Raw genomic sequence first — 20,146 nt, 5'->3', positions numbered from 1 at the left:
AAAGCCAAAAGAAAGGAGGGAACACTGCGTTGTTTCGACCTCTTCCACTGTTCCTTCGTGCTGCCCAGACCCAGGACCCTGCTTAGGTGAGCCTGCACATTTGCTGGGAGCCCAGCAGAACCCCTGCCCACTCCTTGTCAGGGCCTGGTTTTCTCTGACCTGGGTTGCACCCCCTCCCTCACTCGTGGAGTCTTTTTTTGAGAGGGGAGGTGTGTTCTCTCCCTTTCACACTGGAGCCCACATTGAAGGGGCACATGACAGAGGCCACCTGTGCTTGCTTGCTTACCTCCGTCAAGCACTTGAACCAAGATCCCCTCCCTGTTCGCCTCCCCCTGTGCATGTGGGTACAAAGGGGGAGAAATGATAATTTTTCAAAGATGCTTTTAGGTGACTACTGAAATGATCTCTATGCGTCTCTTTGCCCTGCTTCCCCTTCAAAAAAGAACTCTAGTGTTTGCTAAGAAAAGTTTAGGTACTAAGACCAACAGGAAATCAGAATGAAAGGCAGAAGGCGACCTGCAGAAAGAATTGGAAGCAGGAACTCAAAACAATATATTATATGGCCTTCTTCATGGCAGCATTACTCACAGTAGCTGAGGGGTGCAAGCAACCCCATGTCCACCAACATGTGAACGGAGAAACAAAACGTACCCCAACATACAGTGGAATATTACTCAGCCTCAAAGAGGAAGAAAGATTACTCAGCCTCGAAGGGGAAGGAAATATTACTCAGCCTTGAAGAGGAGGGAAATGCTCACACCAACTACAGCTCGGAGGCACTCTGAGGACACGCTCAGCACAACAAGCCAGCGCAAAAGGGCAAATGCTGTATGATTCCTGAGTAGTCAAATTTATAGACACAGAGAGTAGAATGGTGGATTCCAGGGCCTGGGGTGTGGGGGATGGGGAGTTCGTTTTTATGGGACAGAGCCTCAGTCATGCAAGATGAGAGAATTCTGGAGGTGGACGGTGGGGGCGGTTGTACAACAGTGGGAATGTACTGGATGCCACTGAGCTGGACATTAAGGTGGTAACTTTATATTCCGGGTATTTCACCACAGTTGAAGGGGAGGAAAGAAGACAGTCCGTAAGAGGAAATGATCCAATCCACATGGCATTGAAAGAGGTCTAGTTTTGTGTCTCCTTCCTCCATCAGTCTATGAGCTTTTCAAAGATGGGGACTCCAGTGCCCTATTCATCTTTGTTACCCCAGCACCTGACTCAGGTCCTCAAAGATGTCGTGGTGTGATTGCATGAATCCTGTACACAGGAGTGGGCATCAGGCCTTACAGACGGGTGCAAACGCACGATCACATGTGGCACACAGCCCTTGTGCTGTTCCCCAGGGAGCCAGCCTGGACACCAAGGGCCAGAGACACAGTGCTTCAGATTCCGGGCATCTCAGAAATCAGATACAGAAAGGCTACAAAACTAGTGGAGAGACTTTTAAAACGTCTTTATTTTCTGAGATGAAAATTCTGTGTACAATTGTGGCTGATAATAGATTCCCTTTTCCCTGGAGCCCCTTGTGTGCCAGGCACTGTGCTGAGCCCACGGAGACCTTTCCTTACCTCATTTCATAGTTCCTGGCCCTCCGTGCCTGTCAGGGTGCCGCTCTGAGGAGCAAACACAGGCTTGGAGGTTGTGTGTCTTGTCCAAGGTCATAGCATTAGAATGGGGTGGAACCGGGTCTCAGCTCGGCCCTGCCACCAAAGCCCAGGCGCTTTCTCAGGCATCAGAGATGTCACCAGATCTACAGATGCTGTCCCGTTTCTACCTGTTCTGCAGGTACAATGACTGTTCATATTGCAAAGTCTTAGCTTGAGGCTCACCGGATGGGTGACCCCTGAAGGTTACTTCAGTGAGGCTCAGCTTCCTCACCTGTAAAATGGGGGTGATAATAGCGCCCTCCTCCTAAGGCCATTTTGAGCATTGAAGGAGATCACACTGTATCCGACGTCGATTGTCTTGCAGAGAGGTAAAAAGAAATTTCAGCCTTTAATATGTGTTAGCGACACTGACCAGACTCAGAGCACGTTGGGATTATCCAGGGACGTTCACCCTGGTTTGGTGTTTATGCAAAGGCTGACAGCGGTGCTGTCCACCTCTGCAATGACCCTGCTTTCAGGGTCTTATCCCAGGGGATGAAACTACTCTCCTTCCGAAACGGCATATTTCATTTGAAAGGCAATGAGTTATGCAATTTACCGTGTCTCCCTTTGGCCTTGGCTGTTGCACACGTGCCCGTAGGCTGTGATTCACCTGTGCCAGTGTCGTCTTTCGTCCAGGTGTCATGGGTCAGCGATTTCTCCAGCTCACCACTTGATTCTTTTATCACAGCTTTACCTTTAAAAAAAAAATCCTTCTTGCTAATTATAAGCTACCCCAAATGTGGTCGGGCATAAATTATAAAACAATGTTCATTATAATTAAATTGCATGAAAACCGATTGTTCTTATAATAGCTTGCCTGGTAAACAGACTGTCATATTGCCCAATATTCTAGATCACCCGGTTTGCAGAATTTGGTAACATATTAAAAGTGGGTTAAACAAATTAACATTGTGATATTTTCTGAATGTATTTTCATACTCAGGGAACTTTAAAACAGTACAAATGCTGCTTAGCAAGAGAACCACCATCATCAAAACCAGGCAAAGAATGAAGTTCTGAGACATTGGGGAGGAAGAGAAGTTGGTATCTGACTGTAGGCAGGAGAGAGAATAGCTCCTTGTCTCACATCTCAGTGCTCTGCAGAAAACTTAAATAATGGTCGTGTGAGCTTTTCTTACTTATCAAAGAATCCTCAGATAGAAACATCAAAGTGATGATGTTGTTGTTGCTAACGAGAAATGGAACCCAGGTGGACTCCGTGCCCCCACCCCTGGTTGCCGCGTGAACGTTCTGGTGACTTCATCACAGGTGGAACGTTCTGAGGTTCTTCAGCCCAGGGCGGACGGTGGGAGCCTGACTCATTCCAAGAGTAGTTACAGATGTAAACTGTGCCTGATTTTTCTTTTCTTTCTTTCTTTTTTTTTAAGCCAAAAACATCCTTGTCATTAACAGACCTTTGAAACTGAGTCAAATGTCTTTGAAACGCCAGTGGAATATGATAAAACTCTCCGAGGAAGGTATGTTGTGATTTTTTCCCCACAGATATAACTCTTATCAAAATATAAAATAATTGGTTCATTTGGTCAACATTCCGTGAGCGTCCTCAGTTGGCCGGGTGCTAGACTAGGCAGGGGAGGAAGGAGATGAATAGGACGGCCCCTAAAGACCTCGGTCCGTTCGGGGAGACAGACTCATGAACAATTAGTTACAGAGCAGTGTAGTAGGGATGGACAGTAGTGACAGCCTGTCAGGGGCACAGATGTGGGTTGAATTGTGTTCCCCCAAAAGATATGTGGGAGTCCTAACCCCCAGTGAATGTCACCTAATTTGGAAATAGAGTCCTTGCAGATATAATCAGGATGAGGTCAGACTGGATTAGGGTGGGCGTTAAATTCAGTGGCTGGTGCCCTTGTAAAGAGAGATTTGCAGACATAGAGACACAGGAAGGATGGCCATGTGACAATGGATACAAACATGAGAGTTCTGTTGCCATAAGCTAAGGGACATGAAGGATGGCTGGCAAGCACCAGCAGCTAGCAAGAGGCAAGGACTCACCTGGGTCCTTCAGAGACAGCCTAGCCCTGCCAACACCTCGATTTCAGATTTCTGGCTTCCAGAACTGCGAGAGAATAAATTCCTATCACCACCTCATTAGTGATCATTAGTTATGGCAGCCCTAGGAGATGAAGACAGGCATTAGCACAGAACAGAGGGCAATGCACGGGAGGGCAGCCCAAGCAGCCCTTCTCGGAGGAGATACTCCCAAGCTGTATCTGAGGGTGCGGCGTGAGCTGGGCGGGAGGATCGCAAAGGTGGCACCTGAGATCAAAGAGGCGTGGAAGCCGCCACATCTGGGAAATAGCAGCAGGCTTGTTTTAAGGATGTTTAGCCTGGTTTCCTGGAGCCCCAGGAGCCAGTGCACACAAGCTCAGGTTTTTATGCGTACGTTTCCCAGGCCCTGTTCAGGGGTCAGAGTGAGGAGGGCAAGGGGAGCGTCCTTTCATTCGATTTTTCAAAGGAGGCACAAGGTCACAAACTGGTGATGTCACGGGGATTTGGGGGAACCAGACAAGACACAAGGCAGGTGGGGTCACCAGCTTGACTGTGACCTTGCCGAGACCAGGCAGTACAGGGGAGATTAAACAGATGGGATGGAGCAGAGCCTATTTCATAAAAGAAAACAGGCCTTGGCTTTCCCCTGGACATTGGAGGTAAGAGAAAGGAGGGGTGTGGAAGGGGACACCTCAGTTTCTATTGTGGGTGATAGGAGGATGGGGGCTGCTCGCCAAGATAACAGGATGCAGGGTTGGCGGGGGGAGGAGAGACAGAGGAGGCCGGTGGTGGCAGCGACTCGGGGCGAGTTGGCTGGTTCCCTTTCAAACTAGCCGAGCGTGAGGCTGGTTCTAGCTGGTGCTCGCAGATGAGATCTGGGTCCCTCCTCGGCGTTGGTTTATAAAGCAAAGCAAAGTCCGTGCCGTGTCTGAGATTTGGCACAAGAGCCCAGAGGGAGAACAGGGGTGTCAAGGAGAGAACCCCCAAAGGAAAGCAAGACACAGTAGCCAGGAGGGAGGAAGACAGAAGACCCATTGTTCCAGAAGTCAAAGATGGAAAAGATCTTCCAGAGACATTGGGTAGCTAACAGGCTTAGATCCCACAGAAGTGACTAGTTTACTTTAGATTTGATAAGTGATTCTGAGAAACATCTATTTTAAAATATTTTCAGAAGGTATTGTTAAAGCCTGGTGACAGCTCTGAGCAAACCGTGGCTCCTGTTAAGACCGGAAATGAGGAAAGGCATTTCCAGTCCCAGAAGTGGGCGTCCGGACGGCCTTCTCTGTCCCTGACATGCAGGGTGCTCACCAAGCTGACTGAGGGCTGGGCACCCCTCAGGTGCACAGGACTTTGACGGGCGGTTCACTGGGCACCGTGTGACGGCGTGATGGTGCTCGTGTGCTGTCTGTGCAGCAACAACGCAAGCATTGTTGGCTGCTGTGTGGGAACTGTGGGGGATTCCTCGCTCCTATCCTGTGCTTCCCCCAAAGTGCCACTGGTCAGTCTCCAAATATGCCGCATTTTTCTGCTCTTACACTTTACCTTAAGCCATTCCCACTTTTCTCACTGGCCTCTGCTCGGGCTGTGTCACCTTCTTTCCACCCCACTTCCACAATTGCCCAATTTCACCCCTTCCTACAGGGCCATTTCAAGTGTCCCCCTCCCAAACCCCTGCCGGGGTCTCTTGGCAGGCAGGGCTCTCTCTGTGGCTCACTGAGGCTGGGGTAGCAGAGCCGTGGGTGGGAGAGCTACTCACCAGGGCCCCCAACACCCTGGGGGCTCCTTCAGTTCCTGCTCTGGGCTCCCTGCTGAAGCACGTCTTCCTCCAGAGAGGAAATCTGGATTCCATGAGCGACATGATGCTTGTGGCCTCTGGGAAGGGGCTCACAGTTGGGGCTGGGTGGCTTTGGATGAGTGTTCAGGCTGATGGAGACAGAAGCATGTATAATCCTTCCAACCATCTCAGCAGAGAAAAAACTCTCCAGACATGCCCGTGCGCTGACACACTCCCTGGGGCCAGAGGACCAGAGCACTGGGCACCAAACACAGCGGATCCATAAACTAGCAATGAATTATTGGCTAATTGCGCTGATTTTTAAATTCATTTCAAAATAAAAGCATGCTGGCGTTCTTGATGGCTTCCTTTTCATTGAAGCCATTGGTTAGAAGTCCATTTAGATCCCCTAGATGATGGTTTTCTAACAGCCATGGGGTGGTTTTGCATCAAAGGCATGTGGTTTCGTCCCGGGGCCTCAAAGTCATCATTTGCAGAAGAGCTTGTTGGACGAAGACCAGCAGTGTTCTTGGACCTGGGTTGCACCGAGTGTTCTGCAGGGCTTGCGAACACGTTGATGGCTAAGCCCCACCTGAGTGTCTATTCAGTAGATCTGTAGGTCAGCGGGTGGGGCCCAAGAAGGTTATTTCTGACAAGCTCACCCATGATGCAGCGGCTGGTGGTCTCGGAAAGCCCTCACTGTTAAACAGCACCGTGAGGTAGGACTCCGTTGGGTTTCCAAGAAGCAGAGCCTGAGGCAGGGATCGAGGGGTATGTGGGAGAGGGTGCTGTCCAGGGAAGGATTGTGAGAGAGTTAGGGAGCCCTGATGGGGTCTCAGCTACACTCTGGCCCTTGGGTTATGCTCGAAGCATAAATAGCAGAGCTTCCCTGGCTTTTATACCCATTTTGTGCCCCGTCCTGGTCTGTGGGCCAACACAGAGAAAGGTGTAGCCTCCAGAGGATGGTCCTCAGAGGGGAGTGAAGCTGTGAGTCAGCTGGGGGATGGGACCCCCCCCCCCCGCAGGGCATGAGAAGAGACAGCTCCAGGTTCTAATTTCATAGAGGGGAAACCAGAATCAATGAGATTATGTAAAGTACACAAAGCGACACAACTAGAATTTGGTCCCCGGCTGCTGGGTTTCTCTGATGACCTACACTTGCACGTGCTCAGGGCCTGCCCACCCTCGGCCAGTTTCCTTTTAACAAGGACAATTTCTTGATGCAGAGTGGACTTCCCCTGCCCCTGTGAGGGGTCCAGGCCAGACCAGCTCCCAGTGTGGAGAGAAGGAATGGACTGGTCTGGACCCCCCCCCCCGGCCTTGCACCAGGAGCAAGACCGAGGCCAGGTGCAATCCGTTCTGGGTAATGCGTTTTCTGTATTGGAGACATGAACCCTTTTCCCATGAAACTGATGGATCCCAGCTACTGGAAAAGCTAGAACTATTAGTCTTGTTCTTGCTACCCTGCCCCAAGTGTCCCCCCCAAGCTTTGCCTTCCTCAGAGACACCAGTGCAGGTCGCCCTGTGGTGGGGGCCTTTACTGGTGGTGACAGTTATGTGGTAGGTGGGAAGGCACTGGGTGGGGTGGGGGTCATGTCATCACCACATGCTGGGCACTCTGCTCAGGTCTTGATACTCAGCGTCTCGTTATTTCTTATGACGACCCGAGGAGACGGGTCTTGTTTCCTCTGACACAGGAAAATAAGACCCTGACAATTAAGCGGCTTACCCAAAATTACTTAAATTGACCAAGTGGTTAGTGGCGGAGACGGATTTGAATCAGGGTCTTTCTTTCCCAAATTCTATGCTTTTAACCACTCTGGTAACTCACCTCCTCATGTCCTTTGAGGTCATTATGTCAGGCATCCTGCTGTGTGGCTTTCATCCTACCTCATTTTCACTCAAAACTAGGTTCATGGCTCTAAGTTACAAGTTTACTGGTTTGGGGGATTCTCGCACATATTGAAATTTTTCTTTTAACGTTGCAATCATGTGGCTCATAAGTCTTTGTTTCCTTTCTTTCCATAAACAGCACGCTGTAAGCGCTTACCCTTGTTTGCTACATAGACTTCATAGTTGCTGTTTTAAAGGCCCTACATTTCATCCCACGTTTCTACCTCAGTCTCCCCAACTAGTCTGTGGTGCCCCCAAATATGTCCGTGTCCCCAGAATCGGTGGACATCTTACCTTTCATGGCAAGGGACTTTGCAGGTTGAAGAACCTCGAGACGGGACAACTCTCCTGGATGATCCATGGGCCCAGTCTCATCTCTAGGGTCCTGTTAAGAGGGACGCGGGAGGGTCAGAGAGAGAAGGAGAAGAGATAATGGAGGCAGAGTTAGAGGGACGCGGGGCCGGGAGCCAAGGAAAGCCGGCAGCCTCTTGCAGCTGGAAAAGGCAAAGAAACAGATCTTCTCTAGAGTCTCCCAAAGAGTGCTGCCAGCTGAGACCTTGGCTTGAGCCCCGTGACACTTGCATTGGACACCTGACCTCCAGGGCTGTAAGATATCACATCTGTGTTGTTGAAGCCTCGAAGTTGGTGGCTGTTGATGCAGCAGCCACAGGCCACTAATGCACAGTCCCTGCTTGTCTGGCCCCGGTGCCGTCCCTCCTCCCCAGGGGGGTGAGGCCACTTCCCTGGAGCCGATGTTTATCACATGTCATCGCGTTCTGGGCATTGTGCAGAGGGCTGGTTAGTTAGGCCAGTTCATCTTTCCCAGTCCCTCTATGAAGTCAGCTCCCTTGTCATCTCCACTTCATAGCAGGGAGCCAAGGGATGCTGAGTGATCTGCCCAAAGCCACACAAGTAGCTAGAGACTCTGGGACTGAGCGTGGTCTAACGCTAGTGACCATCTTGGTGCTAGTGACCTCGTGGCCCAGGGTGGGAGGTGGTGCTGCTTTGGTGCCGCTCACAGACAGTCACAAGCAGTGAAGTTCATCGGGCAGTAACCCCAGATCGCACCCGGGCCACGCACTTGACACACACGAGCCTCTGTGCATCAGTGACAAGGCTGGGCAGGAAGTGTTCTTCTCTGCCTTTAATGGCTGAAGGAACTCCGAGGGGGTGAGTAATGCACCTGCCGCGTGTGAACTTGGAGCTGGGCTGGGCTGCAGCCTGGGCCTCACTGGCCCCCAAGCCCACGCCGACTTTGATGCCGCCCGACTAGAGCCGGGAGATTTCCATCTTCATCCGCTTTATTGTCAGCTCATCATGAAGTATTGACTCTGCACAGAAATCCGTGAGATCTTTCAGGCCTTATGTTTGCGCTTCGTGGAAAGTAATCTGTGCACATCATCTTGGATGACAATCTCTGTCACTCAACAACAGGCAGGGATGGAGGCTCAACCACATGTCTGGGGCGGAGCTGATGAGGCCTCTGTCGTCACCCAAGGACGAGGTGAGACACGAGCAGGCTTGGGACGGGTCAGTAGGGGCCCTTGAAATTCCTGCAAGCCATGTCCTGACCCCTTTGCAAACCTGCCAAACAGAAAAATATCATTTGCTCCATAAAGTGCTTTGAATTATTTTAAAATGCTTTAAATGGAGTTATTTGAATTATATGTAAATTTTTACTGAAACCTTCTCATGAGTTGATGAAGACAGGACTCTAACTTAGGGAGGTGCTTCTTCAATCTCCTTTTTCTCATCACCAGCACCAGCTGTTGGGGGACCATTCTTTGTAGGCTCTGGAAAAATCACTTTCCCCAAAATATCTGCATCGTGAAGGCAGCATTGTTATCCAGCTCCAGGGACGGGGCCACACAGACTCTCCTTTTTACTCTACCTTCCTGTGTTTATAGATGTTCCTGCATTAGCACCAGGTGCCCAGGCGGATCATAAGGCTGCCGGGCTGTGGATTCTATTCAGTGCTCCATGATTCAGTGCTCCATGAGGAGAGCAGGGTGGGTTTGGTGGATCCGGAAATTCCACCTCATCCATCGTTACCACACTTGTGGGTGGTGGGGCCGGAACTGGAATCCAGGTTCATAATTCTTGGCCGCCTGCTCTGTTCACTTGGATCTGATGATATCCTGGGCCATCAGGGAGGCTGGTGTGTCTGTGGAGGGCTGTCCACAGTGTCTCACTTATCCCTACAGTATTATCACAAAATTATCCCCAGCTATTCCAAAGCAGCTTCGGTATCCACGTCCAGGCCACTTGTGGCTCCTTTAAGCACTGTTGTGTTAAGAGATTGGATGAAAGTTGGTCTTATGTTTCAGCTTTCCTTAATTCTAGTGGTGCTGGGAACCTCTTCGATGTGATTTTCTCTCCTGCTGGGTGTAAACTCAGGATGAGGGAGAATGTGAGCCATCCAAACTTGTTCAACTATTACTGAATCTAGGAACATGAACTACTGCATGGAAGAAGGAATCTTACAGCCTAATTGTAAACTATAGAATAATAAACTCAGGGAGCCTAAATCAGGGGGTGGCGTGAATGGGGGAAATGTACAAGGTTTTATCATGGGTCAGAATATACCGGATTCACCCTTGGCTGGTATGATACCTGACTAGGTGACATGAAACTTTATAGTAGAGTTACAGATTCCATCTTATCTTTTCATATACTAAAACATAGCAATATTATCTCCTTTTGCCTAGGATTACGGAACAACCGGTACAGTACAAATGATCAAATTGCCCTTAAAAATCTTCAGCCTGATGTTACAGAGAAGAAATCTGACTTCACCGAGGTAACATGTTTCTAACTTCTCGAGTCGTCAGCAACATGCAGCCAAGTACAAAACAGGATCATTGGCCTACTTATGATGTGTTTGCATTTTATTTTGTTTAGTCAAAACTGAATTAAGGCAGCAGAATATCTAGCCATCAATGACAAAGACTTGTTACATTAAAGTAGGCACTGTATATTTAATTATTCTTTTATAATCTTCACCAACAATTTGTGAATTTGCAGCATCATAGGAGAGTATGGTGATTGAATCTCAATTTTAAACCAAAATTAATCTGCTGGAGAGAGACAGAATGATGCCATGCAGCATTTCGAAGGTGGAGAAGAGATAATTGGAAATCTAACAAGCTAGTGTACATTGTTATAACTGCAAAAAGTGTCAGTTGTCTGAAATAGGGAGAAAATTAGAGGTCATATTTATAAAATGAAATGTTTCTGGTTCCAGAGAACAAAGCACTCTGTACAGGGTGGTTAATATTGCCAGTGTATCACATACCAGGTTCTGGCTAATTGACTGACTCATTGCATCCTTCCCACAATCCCGGGAGGGAGGTATTATTATTATACCCATTTTGCAGGTGAGAAAATAAATCTCCAGTAGCTCCGGTATTTGAATTGCCCTGAAGCTCCCAGTTCGTTAGCTGTCTGGCTCCAGAGCTTCTGTTCTTCTTCTTCTTTTTTTAAAATTTATTTTAAATAAAGATTTTATTTATTTATTTGAGAGAGCGCGAGAGAGAGGGAGGGTCAGAGGGAGAAGCAGGCTACCCGCTGAGCAGGGAGTCCGATGCTGGACTCGATCCCAGGACCCTGAGATCATGACCTGAGCCAAAGTCAGACACTTAACCGACTGAGCCACCCAGGCGCCTCAGAGCTTCTGTTCTTAGCTTGCTTTAAAGGGCTGGCATAGAGGAAAGCTCATTCCAGTTAACAGATCTTAAAATGTGGACTTCCCTGCCTGAAAGAATCATCCAGGGTATTAGTTTACAAGACCTCTGTTGTCTTTCACAAATGGATAATCTGCCACCACCTTTTGTAATTCTAAGAGATCGTGGGACTAGAAGAATCGATGTCTCATGGCAGATTAAAGTGGCAAGGGTATCTGTAAAAAAAAAATCCCCCCCCCAAATGCTTGTTTTAGCCTTGATTTAGCTCTGCTTTCAATGAAGCTCAGAGACCCCAGGCCTGAACTCCCACGCAATGGAGAAAGGATGCTATTCTGGGTGTGAGATCTAGTCATCAGTACTTACAATACCCCCCATTAAGCCCTTTCTATGTGGAAGCACCGAGCTCACTGTCTGAAGAGGTGAAGATGCTCGGCTATGACTCATCTGTTCCTGGGGAGCGGGAGCGGGGTTGTCAGGTCGCAGGGAGGGGAATGAGCAGCAGAAACAGTGGACCGTTGAGAACCGTCCCTGGAAGGAGGTACCTAGTTAAGAAGGGCAGGGTAATGATGAAGTCGATTGTTACTCTTTTTTTTTAAAGATTTTATTTATTTGAGAGAAAGTACGAAAGAGCAAGAGAGAGCGAGCAGGGGGAAAGCGAGAAGCAGACTCCCCACTGAGCAGGGAGCCCAACTCGGGCTTGATTCCAGGACCCTGGGATCACGATCCCAGCCGAAGGCAGACACTTAACTGACTGAGCCACCCAGGTGCCCCGAGTGCTACTCTTTTTAAAAAAGATACCAGCTGAAGATCTTTCCTACCTGTTTTTCACACTGAGCTGACAGATTCCAGCATTTTCCTGTTGATGTTAAAATTAATCAGTTTGGTTATTAGTGATATAGATCTTTGAGGCCATGCGGCTGGTTCTCCAGAACACACACACACACACACGGTCATTTTCTGTGGCTGAATTAAATAACTCCCAGAAATCACACCTTCTAAACATCTGCTTTGGAATGGTCTGGACCATCTACTTTGATCGTATCAGTCGTGTGACTTTCAAATTTCCCTCCCAACTTCGAGCTTTTAAAGCTTGTCCCTGTGTGTTTGTTATAAGGGTGCTGTAAGATGATGAAACACTCCTCACGGATGCCCTTCCTTTGTAACTGCCATAAATCCCCGCCTCTCCTCCGGAGCCTGTGCAAGATTCATCACTTTTCCTTTCAAAATTCGCCGAAGCTATAGAAATGATATGCAGGGACTTCTTCAACCAAGTGATTATTTAAAAGGAATGAAATATGGAACAGAGTTTCTGTCTTTGAAAAAACAACGTTTAAATTTTCCTGATAACTAAAGTAATGGCAGCTCCATGTAGACACTTAGGAAAATATAGAAATATATAAATAAGAAAATATTTATATATATTTCGTTCTCTTATTTTTCCCATGTATTTTTTTTACATAAAGTTACAGTGTATATCAACTTTTATAGCTCTCTTTTATTACATAACATTCCATCACAAGCAATTTCTCATGGAATTTAAATTCTTTGTAATCTTTATTTTTAATTTCTATGGAACATGATGCCATGGTGCCTGCCATGATTTACTCTCCCGATCCCCTTTTAAAATGCATTTGGATTCTTTCCAGCTTTCCACTGTTATACATTACACTGCACCAAGTCCTTTGGTTTCTTGTAAGTGCGTGGAAAGAGACAAAAGTTTTAGGACGGAGATGGAGAAAAGCTCCAAGTCTTCCATTTGTCTCAAAACGGTCTTCCCCTAGTGCTACATACCAGCATGAATGCATACATTTGAAAACACTCTTGCATGCATGATGAAATGACGCTAGGGTGACAGATTGCTTAGTGGTGATGATGCTGGATGGGCTGAAAAGGAGGAAGCATGCTTGCAGCCAGAATGGAGGGGACCATAGAGAGGATCTGTGCAGACACGGGGCCAAGAAATCCATCTGGCAAACATCGTTGTAGGCTGCAGAGCAACCATGGAAAAGGGAAGAATTGTCAAGTGGAGAAAAATATAGATTTCAAAGCCACAGGTTGGATTAGATGCTTATCCTTTGGAGAAATAAATTGCTACAGAAATGGAAGCATCCTCATCCCAGTGGCTCAGGATCTGATTTCTCTGACCATCCGCTGCTTATCTCTTTCTTCCTTCAATTTATGAAATGGTGCCTTTATAGTAATATGCCTTCAGGCATAAATATAAAGTTAAAAACAGTCAATAAAATGCATAAAACTAGGAAAGCAGTTACCAGCCCCACACAATCATGTTTGAAACATTTAAAAGAAATCAATATCTGAAAGCAGCTTTTATGAGAAAGAAAATGTACACAGGCGAGTGTTGTATGACGATGGTCAGGAAGTGGGTGATTTATCGCCAGAGTGAGACACGAAATCCCACTATTCGTTTGACCTTCCTCTGACCTTGAATGTTCTAATTTAAATGCAAGATTATTTTCTTTTCAAATCAAATCTTCCATCAGTTAATCTTATTCTAGATAAAAGATACCTTTTTTCCCCAAAGCCGTGTTCAGTTAACCCAAAATAAAGAACAGAGCGGCACCCTGAAATAGCTTCACTGGGAAAGATACTTGATGTGAAGATGTGATCACTTTTTTAAAAAGTTTTCAAAGTAGTGGGCCAAGTTAGGAACATCATAATAGCTCCTCTGTCTCCTCTCTTTCTTGGCTTCCCGGCCCCGGAAGAGGAGCTGGACACAAAGTCCTATGTTGTAGTCTGTCATGGACCGTCTCCCCCCACCCCCAAATGCACGTGTGGAAGTCCTACTTCCCAGCACCTCAGAGCGTGACTGTGTTTGGAGACAGACTCTTTAAAGAGGTAATTTAGGTTAAATGAGGTCATTAGGGTGGGCCTTATCCAGTATGACCAATACCCTTACAAGAGGAGGACGGATGTTAGAACACAGTCACACACTCAAGGAAGAAAATGTGGGGACACGGGGAGAAGACTCAGAAGGAACCAATCCTGTTGGCTGCTTGATCTCCAATGTCCAGCCTCCAGAACTGTGACAAAATAAAATTTCTCTTTTTAAGCCACCCGGACTGGGGTGCTGTGTTAGGGCAGCCCGGAATTTTAAGAGGTTGGACCTTATCTTTAACGATTTAGTGGATCTTAATGAGAAAATAGGATCTGATAAATAGAACTTCCCATACAAGAGTAGGATTCATGTTTTGACAAGCAAAGAGTATAGTGTTTCCTTTTTAATTTCTCTCAGTCTGTCGGTTGGGGCTTTTGTCAAAGCTGAGAGTAAACACCTCAGGAAAAAAAACTCAGTAAAATTTAACCAATAATCCCAGTCCTGAGCATTTGATTACCTGCTTGGTGTTCTCTCCCGTTAACCCCATGGGGCTAAGAAGTTTCCTCAGTTTCCTGGAGTAGGAGCTCAATAGATCTGAGGAGTTGATGAATAAATGGGTTGATCATGACTGTATGTTAGAATGACAGAACTTACATCTGGGAAGGTTTCACTCATTCTACATTCACGTTGACAAAATTTCCATGTATTGGGTATGTACTAGGTATTTCCATTTGTGTAATTCAAATAAACACAAATGCATTCATTACAAATACTCCACTCACCTAGAGGTTTGAGTCCATCAGATATCCTCCGATTTCTGCTAAATCACAGAAAAAGTCAGACCCTGCAGTTACATATCATGTTCATATTTTGAGAGGTACTTCCATGTCCTTTGTTGTTTTTGATCTCCAAAACTGGTAAGGTAGAGAAGGCAAACAGACTTTTCTTTGGGACTGGGCTTCTATCAGCATCCCCCCGCTCAGGAACAGTGTCACCCTGACATACCACTGATTCCCCAGCTTTAGAATTAAGCTCAAATTCATGTCATTCATTGTTGCTCTTCCTTTATCCATTTGCATTTGATGGGCTCAGAGTCAGTTATACCTGCCAGACCCGAGGTGATGAGATGGTGGGTGATTCTCTATCCCATCCTTCTGGGCCTCTAGGACCTTCTACGGTGGTACCTACAGCCCCCAGTGTAGCCCCAGGACGTCCCTCCAGTGTGCGCTCAGGAGGGACCCCAGGAGGTCTGAGTCCTGGCCTGGAACTCCTTCTTCCCTCTCTGTGCAGGAGAATCACCTGGCAGCTGGTTAAAAACACAGCTTCTTGGCCTTACCCCAGAGATCCTGATTCACCCTAGGTCTGGAGAGGGGGAGGGAGGGGTCTAGAAATCTGCATTTTTAACCCTCCCCACACCAAGTGTTTTCTATGCAAGTGGTCACGGGCTCGAACTTTGGGAAACATTGTTATAAAGTATAAAATAAGACCAGTACAGCCCACTTTCCAAGATGAATATTTGCTTTTTCTGAGACCTGTGTCAGAGGAATTCCTACCAGGAACGATTATGCACCTGGTAGGATGCACGGGCCCAATGATTATCAGAACTAAATTTAACTAGGGAGGGACTGCGTACCAAGTCAAACTGCCTGGGGTAGGTGCCAGGTGCATTTCACTGTTCTTGTAGGTAAACCACAGCCGTGGAGAGGGCAGCGCAGAAAGGAGAGGGAGGTGCTTCTCAGCATCACCGGTCTGCTGGAATCACACTGGAAACGAGAAACGCCTATGCCTGGCCCCACCCCTCGTGATTCTGATGCCACTGTTTGGGGCTGAGGCTTATATAAGCTCCCAGGTTCTTATGTGTTATGAGACGCACTGAAGAGGAGACCCCCACCTTGAAAGAGGTGTCAAGCAGGGCCTGGCGCTCGTTAGCTATCCGGAAAAAGGTAGCCAGTGATATTTAGATTTTTAAAAAGATGATATGGTAGCTATATACAGAAGAATGAAACTTGACCACTCTCTCACACCATACACAAAGAAACTCCAAATGGATGAAAGACCTTGATGTGAGACAGGAATCCATCAAAATCCTAGAGGAGGACATAGGCTGTAACCTCTTTGACATCGACCAAAGCAACTTCTTTCATGACACGTCTCCAAAGACAAGGAAACAAAAGCAAAAATGAACTTTTGGGACTTCTTCAAGATAAAAAGCTTCTGCACAGCAAAGGAAACAGTCAACAAAACAAAGAGGCAACCCACGGAATGGGAGAAGATATTTGCAAATGACACTACAGATAAAAGGCTGGTATCCAAGATCTACAAAGAACTCAAACTCAATACCCGAGCAACAAATAATCAAATAAAAAAATGCGCAGAAGATATGAACAGACTTTTCCAATGAAGACATACAAATGGCTAACAGACACATGAAAAAATGTTCAAAATCATTAGCCATCAGAGAAAATCAAATCAAAACCACATTGAGATACCACCTTACACTAGGTAGAATGGCAAAAATTGACAAGGCAGGAAACAACAAATGTTGGAGAGGATGTGGAGAAAGGGGATCCCTCTTACACTGTTGGTGGGAATGCAAGCTGGTACAGCCACTTTGGAAAATAGTGTGGAGGTCCCTCAAAAAATTAAAAATAGAGCTACTCTACAACCCAGCAATTGCACTAGTGGTATTTACCTCAAAGATACAGACGTAGTGAAAAGAAGGGCCATATTCACTGCAATGTTCATAGCAGCATTGTCCACAATAGCTAAACTTGGAAGGAGCGGAGATGCTCTTCAACAGACGAATGGATAAAGAAGATGTGGTCCATATATACAACGGAATATTAGCCATCAGAAAGAACGATTACCCAACATTTGCATCAGCATGGATGGAACTGGAGGAGATTATGCTAAGTGAAGTAAGGCAAGCAGGAAAAGACAATTATCATATGGTTTCACTCATTTGTGGAACATAAGGAATAGCAGGGAGATCTGTAGGAGAAGGAAGGGGAAAATGAAAGGGGGGAACAGAGGGGGAGATGAACCACGAGAGACTATGGACTCTGGGAAACAAACTGGCGGTTTTACAGGGGAGGGGGGTGGGGGGATGGACTAGCCCGGTGATGGGTATTAAGGAGGGCACATATTGCATGGAGCACTGGGTGTTATAGGCAAACAATGAATCATGGAACATTACATCAAAAACTAATGATGTACTGTATGGTGACTAACATATAATAAATAAAAAGATGAAGTTTAAGATGACTGTTTCTTCTTCACCTGTCCCTGGTTATCTTTTGAATTTGCAACTTCCCATGTACCTTTAAAATCTAACCATGTGTCGGGTGATAGGGATTGCAATGAAAAACGGGGGAAAAAAGGAAAAACCGAGAAGCTGACCACCGTGGCTAACAGAATGCAACGAGCCTCGGATGCTAAGATCTCATGGGCCAGCCCTCCTGCCAAAAGTCCAGGTGGAGGAAAGCATTACATTAGTGGCATAAATGGGTGTTAATCCAGCTCTGAAGAAAATAAAATTTTGTGCTTTCTTATCACATTTAAGGAAAAGAGAACAGTTGTCTCTTCTCAAACACAAGCCACTCCCCTCCTTCAAAAGACCAGTTCGTGCTTTTCTGAGCGTGCTCCCTGGATCACCTATATCGGAATCTGGAGCACCTATATCGGAATCACCGGGATGTTGGTTAAAATGCAGATGCCGGGGCCCCACCCACAGGCCTACAGAATCAAAATCTCTGGAGCCTGGGGAACCTTTCGTTGTTAACATTCCAGGTGATTCTCAGGCCCCTTACAGCGTGGGAATTGCTGCTTCCTTGCCGAGCACCAATTAAGCCTCCAGGCTCCTCGTGAAAGCTCGCTCCTGGTGGGAATTGAGTGGTTACCGGATTATTTTGGGTCCTGTGCTGTTCCACGCAAGGGTTCATTTTAACCACGTAAAATGTTGAGCATCAAAATGGGGGATCCTGTGAGCATTCACTATTCAGTTGCCGGCGTTGCTTTCTGCAGTGTTTTACACATACACCTATTAAAAACAAAACCAGGACAGAAGAGATTCTTCCTCCTGGTGTTGACCTGGTTAGATGCTTTATTAAAAATCTCAGCACATTGTTTTGGACACACTAGCAATTTACTGTTAGGACACAGATCTGCTGATAAGGAAGCATGAACACCTTGATCCCTCTCCTGGACAGAAACCGTGCCTATGCCCATGAGCACAGAAATGCAGACGAACCACATCTGTCTTGTCCAACACCCCTCCTCTCCTTTCTGATACGTGATTCTCAGGGTCGCTGTGTTAGTCTAGGTAACTGTCCAGCTTGGGTTTTTGATGGCCTATGTTCCACTGTCTGGGATTTGACCCCCACCATGGCAAGCATGGGGAGCCGCTGAATCCCAGAGTGAATCAGCAAAAGTAGAGGGTTGTGTTAGGGGTTTGGGGACTCAGGCAGAGAGGACCCCCCCCCCGGCTTTGGAGGAGTGCTAACTCATCTCCTATATAAACCTGGGCCCCAAGTCCCAGCCCTGCTCCAGAATTTCATCTTCCCTCCCCCTGAGGCTGTGAACCTGCCTTCAGGTGCTCCTGGGCCTGGTGGAGGTGATTATTGAAATCTGATGATCCCCATCGACGCAAACCTCATTCAATAAACTAAGAATAGACACCCAGCAGAGAAAACCAATTCCCCGGTCAGAGGTCAGAAGAATGATTCCAGAATATATAAGCGTTTCACAGACGGATCTGGGTTTCCTGCCCTTGCGAGCACGCAGAGGTGGTGTCAGGTGTGGGGCGGAAGGCCTTGACCGAAAACAGGTTTCTGGGCTGTCCTCTTGGTCCTTGAAAGCGAGTTTACCTCCTGCGTTACAATAGGCCATTTGAATAATTGCCATCTTTTCCCATTTGCAGGAGACTCTGGCATCGCAAAACACAAAAATGATTTCATCCCTAGTCATTTCACAGCTGATTGATGAGAATAAATCAAAGGCAAACAGGGCCGCGCTGCCCGCGCCCTGCGCGCCGGCTCTGCACGCGCACCCGGCCAGGCCATCGCGGGTGAACCGCAGCGGGGTCTCCATCAGCCGGGCGTTCGCCCTCCTTCCCGGGGGCAGGCTGGGCACTCAGACGCCGGCGGAGGAGCCAGGACCTGACACGGAGCTGCGACCCAACGAGGAGAAGCCGTGCAGCGGCTCCCAAAGGGGCTTTGCGTCCATCACCATCACGGCCAGGCGCGTGGGCCCCCCAGCCAGCACCCTGGCGTGGGAGGCCGTGGGGGACCCGCGGTGCACCGAGTGCCGGGCCCAGGGCGCTCTGCTGCGGGACCCCTTTGCCCCGGTTGGGGCTGCCGATCCCCGTCGGCACCAGGGACCGTTCCCCTGCGCGGAGTTCTCCAGAAACTGCTCTGTGGTGAGGGTGAAGGCGCGCGACGCGGACCCCCCGCTGTGCGAGGGTCGACAGTACTGGATCACCGATGTGGACAACCGAGAGAACAGTTTTCCTCCAGGCGCCCCGCGGTCGGGAAAGGCGCCGCTGGTGTTCAGCTCCTGCGTCCATGTCAGGGTGTCTCAGCAGTGCCCGAATTCCATTTACTATCTAGACCGGTCCCTCTCCGTCCCCATTGAGCAACCTCCGCTTGCTGGCCCTAAAATGCACAGGTCGGTCCTGTCCCTGAGCCTAAACTGCAGTTCGCACGGGTTGACACCAGATGGAGCAGACGGCACAGCTAAGGAAGGGCCAATATGCCGTGCCTTGAAGCAGGAGCTTGCGAAGGGAAACCGGAACCTCCTAGGCCCCCGCTGGAACCCAGGTTTGCAAGGAAGCTTCTTGAAGGAAAACCCGTCCTTGGAGCAGGTGCATTTGGGGTCCCGCACCTGTCCTTGGAGGGGCTCCCGTCTGTTGGAAAATGAAGCATTCTCGGGTGTGGGAGTTCACCAGGTGACTGTAAGAAAAGGGCAAGAGGACGACACGACTGGGCACATGGCTCGCTGTACCAACCAACTGTCCATTCACATCCCTGGCTGGAGTTACACAGCAGGTGAGTGACACTCCCGGCCTCAGCAGGGGGCAAGTCGCCCCCCGGGGTGGGTAGTGAGTTGCTTCTACATGACTTATTTCAAGAAGTGGTTCTCAGAAGCACCGCTTTACGTTCTCTGCACTAAGTTGGCAATTGGTAGCTCAATGTGNTACGTTCTCTGCACTAAGTTGGCAGTTGGTAGCTCAGTGTTGATGTCTGCCGTAGATTTTCACAGATACTGTTATGGATTCTAAGGGACCTTCCCTCAAAGT

The 20,146-nt window shown here is 47.9% G+C and overlaps 1 protein-coding gene across 1 annotated transcript in view; it reads left to right on the top strand.

Moving 5' to 3' along the window:
• LOC117802818 ((E2-independent) E3 ubiquitin-conjugating enzyme FATS-like) overlaps positions 1–19,903 on the top strand; it is a 148,376-nt gene extending 128,473 nt beyond the window's left edge. The window contains exons 3-5 of the mRNA XM_034663640.1: positions 3,041–3,130; positions 10,041–10,132; positions 18,770–19,903. Coding sequence (XP_034519531.1) covers positions 3,041–3,130; positions 10,041–10,132; positions 18,770–19,903 — 1,316 coding nt within the window. The remainder of the gene's footprint in view (positions 1–3,040; positions 3,131–10,040; positions 10,133–18,769) is intronic.
• Positions 19,904–20,146: the final 243 nt, after the last annotated feature.

Source organism: Ailuropoda melanoleuca, chromosome 6 (assembly GCF_002007445.2).
Source record: "Ailuropoda melanoleuca isolate Jingjing chromosome 6, ASM200744v2, whole genome shotgun sequence".
Taxonomy (NCBI): domain Eukaryota; kingdom Metazoa; phylum Chordata; class Mammalia; order Carnivora; family Ursidae; genus Ailuropoda; species Ailuropoda melanoleuca.
The sequence above is the reverse complement of the archived record's forward strand: the minus strand, read 5'-3'. Positions and strand labels throughout refer to the sequence as shown.